The sequence below is a fragment of the Bison bison genome, unplaced genomic scaffold (genome assembly GCF_000754665.1).
Source record: "Bison bison bison isolate TAMUID 2011002044 unplaced genomic scaffold, Bison_UMD1.0 scf7180017864378, whole genome shotgun sequence".
In the NCBI taxonomy this organism is placed as follows: Eukaryota; Metazoa; Chordata; class Mammalia; order Artiodactyla; family Bovidae; genus Bison; species Bison bison.
The window spans coordinates 899,799-912,850 of NW_011494950.1; the positions used below are offsets into that span (position 1 = coordinate 899,799).

At 36.8% G+C, this 13,052-nt stretch overlaps 1 protein-coding gene across 1 annotated transcript in view; it reads right to left on the reverse strand.

Moving 5' to 3' along the window:
* The window catches only part of SKIV2L2 (superkiller viralicidic activity 2-like 2 (S. cerevisiae)), a 91,594-nt gene that overhangs the window by 34,231 nt on the left and 44,311 nt on the right, over positions 1 to 13,052 (reverse strand). Inside the window, exons 16-18 of the mRNA XM_010857155.1 lie at positions 12,568 to 12,718; positions 5,365 to 5,537; positions 4,720 to 4,788 (exon numbers count right to left, since the gene is read on the reverse strand). Of these exons, the coding sequence (XP_010855457.1) occupies positions 4,720 to 4,788; positions 5,365 to 5,537; positions 12,568 to 12,718 (393 nt within the window). The remainder of the gene's footprint in view (positions 1 to 4,719; positions 4,789 to 5,364; positions 5,538 to 12,567; positions 12,719 to 13,052) is intronic.

Here is a 13,052-nt window from a genome sequence, read left to right on the forward strand (position 1 = left end):
CAGGCATATAAGTTAAATAAGCAGGATGACAATATACAGCCTTGACGTACTCCTTTTCCTATTTGGAACCAGTCTGTTGTTTCATGTCCAGTTCTAACTGTTGCTTCCTGACCTGCATACAGATTTCTCAAGAGGCAGGTCAGGTGGTCTGGTATTCTTATCTCTTTCAGAATTTTTCAGTTTACTGTGATCCACACAAAGGCTTTGGCGTAGTCAATAGAGCAGAAATAGATGTTTTTCTGGAACTCTCGTGCTTTTTTGATCCAGCGGATGCTGGCAATTTGATCTCTGGTTCCTCTGCCTTTTCTAAATCCAGCTTGAACAACAGGAAAGGACCCAGGAGAAAGGAGCAATGACCCCACAAGACACTGTCCTGGACTTCCCTGTGGGTGTCCGGGAGTCTCCAGCAGAGGCGTGGGTAGGTGGTGGCCTGCTGCAGGGTTGGGGGCGCTGAGTGTAGCAGTACATGCATGGGATCTTTTGAAGGAGGTCACCATTATCTTCATTAAAGTGAAAGTGAAGCCACTCAGTCGTGTCCGACTCTTCGCGACCCCATGGACTGTAGCCTGCCAGGCTCCTCCATCCATGGGATTTTCCAGGCAAGAATACCGAAGTGGGTTGCCATTTCCTTCTCAAGTGGATGTTCCTGACCCAAGGATCAAACCCAGGTCTCCCACATTGCAGGCAGATTCTTTACCAACTGAGCCACCAGGGAAGTCACTGGAGAAGGGAATGGCAATCCACTCCAGTAGTCTTGCCTAAAGGATTCCATGGACAGAGAAGACTGGCAGGCAGAGTCAGACCCGACTGAGCGAATAACACTTTCACTTCACTTTTAGCTATTTCCTACGTGGTAAAGTGAGGGCTTCCCTTGTGGCTCAGCTGGTAAAGTATCTGCCTGCAATGCGGGAGACCTGGGTTTGACCCCTGGGTTGGGAAGATCCCCTGGAGAAGGGAAAGCTACCCACTCCAGTATTCTGGCCTGGAGAATTCCGTGGACTGTATAGTCCATGGGGTTGCAAAGAGTCAGACACAACTGACATGACTGTAGCCTGCCAGGTTCTTCTGACCATGAGATTCTCCAGGCAAGAACACTGGAGTGCGTTGCCATGCCCTTGGATCTTCCCAACTCAGGGAGAGAACCCAGGTTTCCTGCATTGCAGGCAGATTCTTTACGATGTGAGCCATATGGATACACAGAAGACCCCAAATAACTAAAACAATCTTACACACTCCGATTCAAAACTATACTACAAAGCTACAGTCATCAAAACAGCATGGAGGGCACAGATCAATGGAACAGAAGAGAGTTCAGAAATGGACCCACACTTATACTGGCAATTAATTAATCTACAACAAAAGAGGCAAGAATATACAATGAGGGGAAAGACAGTCTCCTCAACAAATGGTGTTGGGAAAACTGGACAGCTATATGTAGAAGAATCAAACCAGACTACTTTCTTGCACTATGCACAAAAATAAACTCAAAATGTGTTAAAGACTTAAATGTAAGGTATGAAACCATAAAACTGCCAGAATAAAACACAGGCAATGAAGTCTTTAACACTGGTCATACTAACATTTTTTCAGACCTGTCTCTTCAGGCAAGGGAAATAAAAGCAAAAATTTTTTAAAATGGGGCTACATCAAACTGAAAGGGTTTTGCTCAGTGAAGGAAACTATCAACAAAACTTAAAGATCACCTACTGAATGGTGAAAGATATCTGCAAATGATGAAGAATCCTCCTGCCAAGCAGGAGATGCAGATTCTATCCCTAGGTCAGGAAGATCCCCTGGAGAAAGAAATGGCAACCAACTCCAGTATTCTTGCTTGGGAAATGCTATGGACAGAGGAGCCCAGCAAACTACATGCAAGTGAGATGAACTACACGCGAGTCCACGGGGTCTCAGAGTCAGACACAACTTAGTGACTAAAGAACGTACAACTTGATATCAAAACAAACAAACAAAAAACATAACTAAAAAATGGTAGAGGAGCTGAGTAGACATTTTTCCAAAGACGACATACACATGGCCATTGGGTACATGAAAAGATGCTCAACATCACTAATTATCAGGGTAATGCAAATCAAAACCACAATGAGGTATCATCTCACATCTGACAGAATAGCTATTATCAAACTGGCAAGAAATAAGAACTTGTGGAAAAAAGGGAACCCTTGTGCACTGTTGGTGGGAATGTAAATTGGTGCAGCCACTATGGAAAACAGTATGACAGTTCCTCAAAAAGGTAAACATATAACTACCAAATGACCCAGCAATTTTGTTCCTGAGTATTTATTTGAAGAAAACAAAAACACCATTATCCAAAAGGAAATGTGCATGCACCCCTACATTCTTTGCAGCATTACTGTATATCTTACAACAGTCAAAATGTAGAAGCAAGCCAAGAGTCCACTGATAGAGGAAAGGATAAAGATGTCTCTCACACACATAAACACAAAAAAGAATGAGTCTTCCCATTTGCAGCAACATGGATGGACCTGGAAGGAGTTATGCTAAATGAGATAGATACGCCAGGTAGGGAATGACAAATATGGGATGATTTCACTTAACTGTGGAATATGAAAAAGAAAACTAATCAACAAACATAACCAAATGGTAACAAAGTCACTGATACAGAGAGAAGATGGTTGTCAGAGGACAGGGGAGGAGGGGGAGGAAAGAAGTAGGTGAGGGAGATTAAGAGATACAAATTTTCAGTTATAAAATAAATAACTCATAGGCATGAACTGTACAGTGTGGGCAATACAGCCTATATCTTTTCATGGTGATAACTAAAAGTATCAAGGTGAACACTTTGAAATGTATAGAAATATATCATGTTGTGTAACAGGAACTAATAGTGTTGTGGGTTAATTATGCTTCAAAAACAAACTCACAGAGAAAGAAATCAGATTTTGGGTTATCAGAGGCAAGGTTGAGAGAAGGAGGAATGAGATGACAGTAATAAAAAAAATACAAACTTAGAGTTGTAAGATAAATATTAGGGACATAATGTACAACATGATATATATAATAAACAGTGCTATAGGTTATAAATGAAAGTTGAGAGTAAATCCTAAGAATTCTCATCACATGGAAAAGTTTAAAAATTTTTTTAATGTTTCGACATGCGATGATGGGTGTTCACTTAATGTATTGTGATAATCATTTCATGATGTATGTAAGTCAAATCATTATGTTGTACACCTTAAATTTATATAATGCTATATATAAACTATCTCAATAAAACTGAAAGAAAAAAAAAAGCCAAGCAAATCAATCAACCAATTAACCTTCAATGCCCTGCTACTACCTTCAAATGTTTAAATCCAGACCCAACATACTTAAAATCTGTATTTTAAGTACTTTTGGTGATTAATCTCAATACTTTGACTTTTCTCCTTCCCTTAATCTGAAGTTTTCTGCCCCTGCTGCATACTACTTCCACCAGTGAATATCCATGAAATGATATTCTACTCGGTGTTTAAGGTTCTGTTTAAAACTTCAAAAATTCTCTTCCTCCTCAGGTGCCATCTCAAACAGCTCACCCAAAATATCTTCCTCCTCCTGCTCTAAATGCACTCTGTTTATGTCTTTATTGAAGTATTTCATATATTGCCATGTTATTTTCACTATTTGCTATGTTCACCAAATAAGTAAGTATAGGGATTCTGTGTCTGTAGTCAATGAATGCTTCATAAATTAGAATAAAATGAGACGATGAGTGTGACAATACTTTGAAAAAAATTTTTGTAAATTAATAATTGCTAATGAAAGTAATCTATGAAGATGGTACTAGTAAACTAAATATCCTTAAGAAGCTATTCAGTAGGATTAACTATAGACCATTAATCAGAACACCTACCACAAAACTAGGAATTTTATTTCTCCACAATAAATGGCATCAGTATCTCAAATTCCCTTTACATATTTCAGAACTAACTTTCAATTCCAAAACTTAATTCTCAATTACCTTTACACAAAGGTGGGATTAATAAGTTAATGATAACAAACTCTTGAAATGCTCAACCTTAAAACACTGTAAATGTCACCTTATGCAAACCTTTCATTCTAAAAATAAGGAAAAATAGGCATGGAGATACAAACTGTCTTGCCTGAGGTCACTTACTGGCACCTGTTTAGTCGGTGCCTATAACTAGTAAAGAAAATATAATAGACAGGAAGGCTGATTTAATTGAGGTGATTATTCTTCTAACATTATTAAAATTATCCTTGATTTTATGTATAAGTGACATTTTCAAAGTATTTAAATAAATAATGACCAAAATCAACTTTATTATTGCCTTCATATGTATTAAAGAGAATAATTAAAATTGACCAGCTTTCCTAAGGTCTTGCTTTTTAGTCTCTGATATATACCCAAATCGAAATTCTAATTTTCAGTGTCAGATGCTAATTTTTTCTAATATTCAATTTATAGGAAATGTATAAAAAAGGACTGGTGAACTCAGAGAAAAAATGTAAAACAGTCATGAAATTAAAATTTGTGATAGTGTTAGGAAGATAACCATATCACTTTAAGGATAAAATCTATGATTAATTGAAAAATTAATTCCTTATATAGACTTTATATAGACTTTATTATAGCTTCTCTTAAGGTAATGCTATTTTTAATCTGATTGATTTTCTGACCCTGAAAAAACATTTCACTAAAAATTTATATACAATTCTACTTTCAGGACAACAGTTTACCTTAACATTTGATTTCTTTGAGAAATTCACCACTACACCCCAACCAAAATCATCTCCTTCATTCTTCACCTGAAAAGAAAGCAAAGCAAGTACAAAAGGAGTGTTTATGTTAAAAGGCAATTTAGATGTCATGCCCACATTATAGCTAATAAAACATTCTCAGTTTTCCTGATAGAATTTTTTTTAAAGACCCCTGTTAAATTAAAAAAAAAAAAAAGACACTGACACTACAGAAAGAAATCACTGCCAAATTTCACAGGCTTTCTAGGAAGCAACAGGAATCTTTCAGTTGGCAAAAAACCGAAAAAGTGGTATCTTATATTTGTTTGGAATATATGTGAAATCTTTGATAACTAATGAATTCATCCAGGTCTTAAAACTGCCTTATTCTTGAACAGCATTTCTTAACTAGAAATATTTCATATTAATTCCCAAACTGTCTACTTCAGTTTATACTCCCCCAAATGAAAACCAGTAGAGATTAAAAGGCCTTCAAATGACCTCTCCTTCCTTAATCAGTATCATGTGAAACAGGTTAAACAATAAAATTAATACAGATCAACTACTGTAGCAGGAAGCATCTACCTACTTTACTTTATCTAAAAAATACTAAATATTGAAAATTCTATAATAAAAATGACATACCTTTACCAAACGACCTGGCTGTAGAAAGGGTAAGCAATATTTTGGTTTGTGAATGTATTCTTCAATTTCTTTACCCAATTTGGCAAGCTGCTGTCTAATCTTGTAGTAGATGACCACACTTTCTTCATTTGGTATTACTATTTTATTATACTGTTCTTCTGAGTTCTTTACCTCTATAAATAAAACATATATACAGTATCAAAAAATACATCTTATGTAGATTATACCAAGGATACATCTTTGACTACTATAATTGTAGGGACTGTACTACTACATATTGCACAGATTAAAAGCTTTAAGGAAAAGATACAGAAACACCCATAAAGCATGCTGCCTAGTTTCTCCCTTCTCTTTAATAGTCCTTCAGTCGCACTGGTACCATTTAGAATGCTCAACAGTTATATGTGGGTGTTGACTTCTCTACTTGAATAGCACAGAATATTTCCACAGAAAGTTATATTGAATAGCACTATTTTGGATCTTTTAATATGGCGCTTTGACTCTGCAAAAAATCCATTTTGCTAATTTCATTAGGCTTCCACCATCACCTGGTACTACGTCTCTAAAACAGAAGACAACAAATTTAACTTGTTATCTCTCTACTCAGTCAGTGGCTAAAACACTAGCCTTTCAGCAATTGTTCTTTTAGTTAATCTAAACATCTATGATGCCATCTTTCACCTAGTGCAGCCCCACCTTCCTTGCTCATTTCCACTGTGAACAAACAGTATTTTTATTGGCATAAAACACACATAACATAAAATTTACCATTAATGACATGTATGTCACTCACAATATATGAAACCATCACTGTCAAGTAGTTTTAGAATATTTTCACTACCCCAAAAGAAAATTCCATACCCTTTTAGCAAACACTCATTCTCTCCTTCCCCTAGACCCCAGCAACCTTTCTGTTTGCATGAATTTACCTAGGCCAGATATTCTATACATAAGGAATCATACATCGTGTGGATTCTGTCTTTGGCTTCCGTAACTTAGCATAATGTTCTCAAAGATCTGACTTCCCCGGTGGCTTAGACAGTTATGCATCTGCCTACAATGCGGGAGAGCTGGGTTCAATCCCTGGGTTGGGAAGATGCCCTGGAGAAGGAAACAGCAATCTACTCGAGTACTCTTGCCTGGAAAATCCCATGGATGGAGAAGCCTGTAGGCTACAGTCCATGGGGGTTGCAAAGAGTCGGACACGACTGAGCGACTTCACTTTCACTTTCTTTTCTCAAAGATCATCCATGTTGTAGCATGTATCAGTACTTCACTCTTTAATGGTGAAATAGCATCACTCTGTATGGGTATACCATTTTGTTTCACAGTTGATGGGCATTTGGACTATTTCTACCTTTTGGCTGTAATGTTGCTATGAACTTCCACACACCAATTTTTGTTTGAACATATTTCCAACTCTTTTGCTTATGTATACCCGTGAGTAGATGGCACCACTGGGTCTTATGGTAATTCTATACTTAACTTGCTCTGCTGTGCTTAGTTGTTCAGTCGTGTCTGATTCCTTGTGACCCCACCAGGTTCCTCTGTCCATGGGAATTCTCTAGGCAAGAATACTGGAGTGAGTTGCCATGCCCTCCTCCAGGGGATCTTCTCAACCCAGGGATCGAACCAGTGCTAAACTATTTTCTACAGTGATCACACCATTTTGTCAATTACTTAAAAAAAAAACAACAACAAAAAACCCATCCTAGTGAGTGTGAAGTGGTATCTCAATGTGGTTATTATATGCATTTCCTTAATGACTAATAATGTTGAGCATCTTTACATGTACTTATGTGTTTTTGTTGGAGTAATGTCTATTCAAATCTTTTGTCCATTTGAAAATTAGATTATTTGCTTTTTGTTGCTGAGTTCTAAGTGCTCTTTATATATTCTACATACCAGACTCTTATCAGATGCATGATTTGCAAGTATTTTCTTCTACTTCTTGGGTTTTCTATTACTGCTGGTGTATGCTGAAGTGCAAATGTTTCAAAATTTAGACAAAATCCTATTTATTCAATTTTTCTTTTGTTGTTTGTACTTCTGGTGTCTTGTGTAAGAATCCACTGGGAAACAGAAGTTTATAAGGATTTATATGTATATTTTCTTCAAAGAGTTTTAAGGTTTCAGCTATTCAAGACTTCCATCCATTTTCAGTTATGGTGTGGAGTAGGGGTCCAAATTCACTTTACTGCATGTGGCTATCCTACTGTCCTAGCAGCACTTGTTAAAAGTCAACTGACATAGGGGCTTCCCTGGTGGTTAAGTGGTGAAGAATCCGCCTACCAATGCACAAGACACGGGTTCGATCCCTGGTCCAGGAAGATCCCACATACAGCAGAGCAACTAATGACACACGCTACAACTAGTGAGCCTGTGCCCTAAAGCCTGCGAGCCACAGCTACTGAGCTCACATGCCACAACTACTGAAGCCATGCACCTAGAGCCCATCTCCGCAACAAGAGAAGCCACAGCAATGAGAGCCCATGCACCACAACCAAAGAGGAGCCCCTGCTTGCCACAACTAAAGAACAAGTCTGAGTAGCAACAAAGACGCAGCATAGCCAAAAATTAATCCCTGGGTCAACACTCTTCTCTATCGTTCTTCTTGCACTGGACTTCTTTCTTAGAAAAATCAAAAAGAGCAGTAACAACATTTCTATTGTCCCTGGCCAGACCCCACGCAGAATATACGATTTACCTTCGAGCACCACAATTTAAGAAAAACACATTTAGACATTTATAAAGTGGGCTGGAGACTAGATGTGTAAGGAGACCCAGAGTTTGACGACTACTTCCTCCTCCTCTAAGCCTATTTATTTTTATTAATTGCTTATTTTTAGTGATACCAGAGTCAAGATGCTGCAAAAGTCTACATAAGTATTGAGACATGCTCTTTGGATTTTTTTTTACTTTTTTCTTTTCTTTTTTCTTTCGACCTCTAACTTCTGGTCTTTGACACCCTCTGAGGCATACTGCATCATCCTGGTTATTTTTAATGAACTGCCCTACTTCTTACAAGAATCATGTTCCTTTCACTTGAGAATAGAAGGCTATTCTTAACACATGTTACAGCAGTAAACATAATCAGAAAAAGATATGATTTAAAAAAATTGGTGGGCTGAAGTCAATAAGAGGTTCTATGAGAAGGAAAACTATACACTGAGATGCTAATCTTGCTGCCCTACCAAAAGTTACAAAGTAACATCGCAGGTACCAGTAGAATACTAAATAAGCACTAACAGGGGTTGTTTATGGAAAGATGACACACACAAAGACTGCCTGAGGCCCCCACCCTCCACTCCAAAGCATTTCTGTTCTCAGACTACTTAACTAAGGAATCAAAAGTTGGAGAGACATTTTAAGAAATCACATGTGTTTTGTACATAGGACTCTAACTACGGCTACATATCACTCTAGGAAGTTAATTTAGGTGCAGCCTGCTTTTTCCCGAATTAAGGACACTATCTCTTTCTAGCCAATCAAAAAGTAGAGGAATCTCGGTATAAGCTGGTTTCCCTGCAGTGTACTCCCATAAGAAAGCCTCAGTATCTTAGGAAACAGCATGTGAGATATGCCCATAACTCTTAGGACAATTTCCAACCAATTTTCCCCTTTTGAGGGAGAGAGATGGTGGTTCCAAAAATATATATTTGTATCATATAAAATGTGCAATAGATAGAGCTGTGAGAGATGGAGAAATGAAATGCTACCCCCAGTACTGAGGAAATTTTATGAAAGGTTTAAATGGCTTTACTGATCTATGGCATTACTAACACTAATAAAATAGGCATTTACTGAGCATTTAACATAAATGATCTTATTTAATTTTCATGAGTTGAATGAACTAGGTATTATTCCAATTGCATAAAAAAGCAAACTAAGGCTGGTAGCTCAATTGGTAAAGAGTCTGCCTGCAAAGCAGGAGACCTAGGTTCGATTCCTGGGTCAGGAAGATCCCCTGGAGAAGGAAATGGCAACCCACTCCAGTATCCAGTATTCTTGCCTGGAGACTCCCATGAACAGAGGAGCCTGGTGGGCTACAGTCCATGGGTCACAAGAGTCAGACACAACTAAGTGACTAAGCACAACACAACATCAAGGCTGAGGCAGTCTGGATTTAAACCCAGGTCTAACTCCACAGCTCTTGCTATTTAACCATAACATTATCTATTAATGAATAAACAAAAAGGTTAAAATTAAATCTGAATATTTAAGAATATAAATAACCACATTTATTTAAGAATGTATTACAATACCAAACAGCAAAGTTCAACAAAGCAAAACCACAATTACGTTTCCACCAACATAATTGAGAAAATACTTGGAGAATTCTGCCACTGTCCTCTACTATATCTGGGATATTTCCTATGGAATTACAAAAGAATAATAGAAGGCAAAGTTTAGAAAGTAATTTACCAAACTTTACCAAATAGCAAGGGTTGGGGAGGGAAAAATTGGGAGCAAGGGATTAACAGAGGCACACTACCATATAAAAAATAAACAACAGAGTTTTACTATATAGCACAGGGAACTATATTCAGTAACCTGTAATAAACTATAATGGAAAAGAATTTTTTAAAAAAGAATATAGATTTATACAAATACATGTGTGTATAACCAAATCACTTTGCTGTACACCTAAAACTAACACAATATTATATAAATCAACTATATTTCAATTTTTTTAAAGTAATTTAATAACTGTTCAAATATACTATTTTTATAAAGAAGGGAAAAAAGCAAAAGTAAGTGCATCAAGGTACACCCTATTTCTTTTGGTTATTCAGTCTTTCTGGCTGTATGTGTATGCATAATTATCTTAATCATGAATGATAGTGGCAACTGCCTTGGAGGAGTATTTTAAAGTTTCATTCTTTTTAGTGAAAATATTTAAGGTGGCTTGTAACTACATACTTGATTCAACAACAGCCATGTGAAATTTCTATAAACTAAAGTAAAATTAATGACTTTCCTTCTTCAGTATCAATCTAATTTCAATACCTCCTTAATTTAAACCCAAATCCACGCTGTACTTAAATTCTGTTGATTTTTTAATTCTATTATCACATATTATTTTTTGCATGAAGGCAGATTTATAGCTCCTTTAAAATCACAATTCTTTGATACAAGAATCATCCTTTCTCCTTGCTAAGGCTGTGGCTTATTATCAAGACAAACTGTATTAAATACTTACCAAGAAAATATTGGCTAAAAAATTCATTTGAGTTTTCCTGCAATGTCTCATGGAAAACTGAACAAACTTTCTGGCCAACCCAATAAAATGTAAAGTGATCTAAAATTATATATTTGTGATTAATTTTATATGATGTGTTTTAAAGATTCAGCCAATGGCTTTGCTTCTGGAAATTTAAGAAAGGGCTTCCCTGGTGGCTCAGATGGTAAAGAATCCGCCTGCAATGCAGGAGACCCAAGTTCGATCCCTGGGTTGGGAAGATCTGCTAGAAAAGGAAATGGCAACCCACTCCAGTATTCTTGCCTGGAGAATCCCATGAACAGAGGAGCCTCGTGGGCTATATTGTCCATAGGGTCACAAAGAGTTGGACACGATCGAGCAACACACACAGACAATTCTTAAAATAAGTCAGCTCAAGTGTTTTTTCATCCATGTTTGGCAGGTAAGTTACTGCTACTGCTGCTGCTAAGTCGCTTCAGTCGTGTCCGACTCTGTGCGACCCCATAGACGGCAGCCCACCAGGCTCTTCCATCCATGGGATTTTCCAGGCAAGAGTACTGGAGTGGGTTGCCATTTCCTTCTCCAATGCATCAAAGTGAAAAGTGAAAGTGAAGTCGCTCAGTCATGTCTGACTCTTAGCGACCCCATGGACTGCAGCCCACCAGGCTCTTCCATCCATGGGATTTTCCAGGCAAGAGTACTGGAGTGGGTTGCCATTGCCTTCTCTGAGGTAAGTTACAACATCTACTCTTATAATCAAAAAGGGAAAATCCATGCTTTAATAAAAACAGCATGGCTTAGTTAGGAACAGGACCAAGATTCTAATCTCAAACCTGTCACCAATCAAATGTGTAACCTAATATACTGATAACTTCTCTTATGCCTTATTTCTTTTATAGCTGTAAAATGATGTCAAAGCTTGTTCCAGAGCTATAGTTTGTAATGAAGAAGCTGCTCTTAATTAAGATGTAAGAAATTAAGAGGAGTTATGATCTCTCATCTAGGCAAGGGTAAAAAAAAAAATGTGAATTTAACTTAGTTGAATGTTCAGTCTTCTTCACTTTTTTAAGGCACATTATTATACTTTTGTCTACTTTTTAGCTACATGAAAATTGAGTGGTAGTGTCCTACCTACTTTTGATGAAAAGGTATTGTTGCCTATTAAATAACTCACAGGACATTTACAAAGTGAAATTATGTAGTCATTAAAAACTACACTTTCAAAGGATACTTGAAATTAACTTTTAAAAGCCAGAATGAGTGAGTCAGTGAATGTAAAGCATTTAACAAAATGCTAGGCATATGGTAAATGTTTAACAATTGATATTATAAATAGCATTGCTGTTATTACCAAGGCATTGTTAAATCTGACTTTTTGAAAAAGAGTATGAAAAATATGTTTGAAAAAAAAAGGGAGAACCCAAAGTGTTAACAGTTGGCTGTGTGGCTAACTGTGAGATCACAACTGAGCTTCAATTGCCTTTGTATCTTTTGCATAATTTGTGTTTTTTTCTTTATGACTATGCATTATTTTTACAAGATTTACCCAAACCAGCATTTTAAATCTTTCCTCTATTTTAGATTTTAATCAGCTCTAAATGATGATCAGCCATATCTTCTAAAATAAGGATCAACACTCAACACAGAATACTCAACACAGAACTGTGCTTGAACATACTTACCCACAGAGCACTTACTTTTGGACTTTAGAAAGCATTATCTTAATTTTTTGATATCATTATTCACAAATGAGTTACCATGTGATATGTCTGTAACAATAAAGTATACTACATTTGAATTAGCACCAGCATCATGTTCTGACAGGGTTTTCTTACTTTCATTTCAAAATTTTCCAGGTGGAACATTACTGTACTTTTATGTAAGGACCAATTCTTGGCTTACCAGAAAAATACCAAGGGCCAAAGCAGTCAACAACACATCAACCTTGCTATTTAGTCTCCCCTAGCTAAATAAAGCTATTACAGTAATTTTATACTTACTCTCTACTACTCCTGGAATTGCTCTATAATGCTGAAACTGGTAGAAGGATTTTTCCAACATGTACTCAGGATTAATTTCTTCTACTCGTAGTAAGTTCAAAACCATGTTGTAGGTCAAATGGAAAGCACTATTTAGAGGATCAGCTGAGCCCTAAGAGAGAAAAAAACATGTTAATGCTATAGGTTTTTCAAATAAATTCACACAAACATTTTAACTTCAAACTGCTTAATAATTTAGTCTACATGAAAGAATACTATAGAAACATACTCAGTTCCTTCTTTTAAATGACCCATACAAAGTTGTTAAAGAGTAGCTTTTTGGGAAAGTGAAGGGGGGTAAAAATAACTAAATAAGACGTATTAGTTAATACACTACTGGCCAAATACATTTAGCTGTCTGCCTTCTAGGCACTTGACAGGATTACACATTTTGCCCTCAGTGTGGAGGGCAAATCGAGTGTAGTGATATATCACTTTCTGGCCAA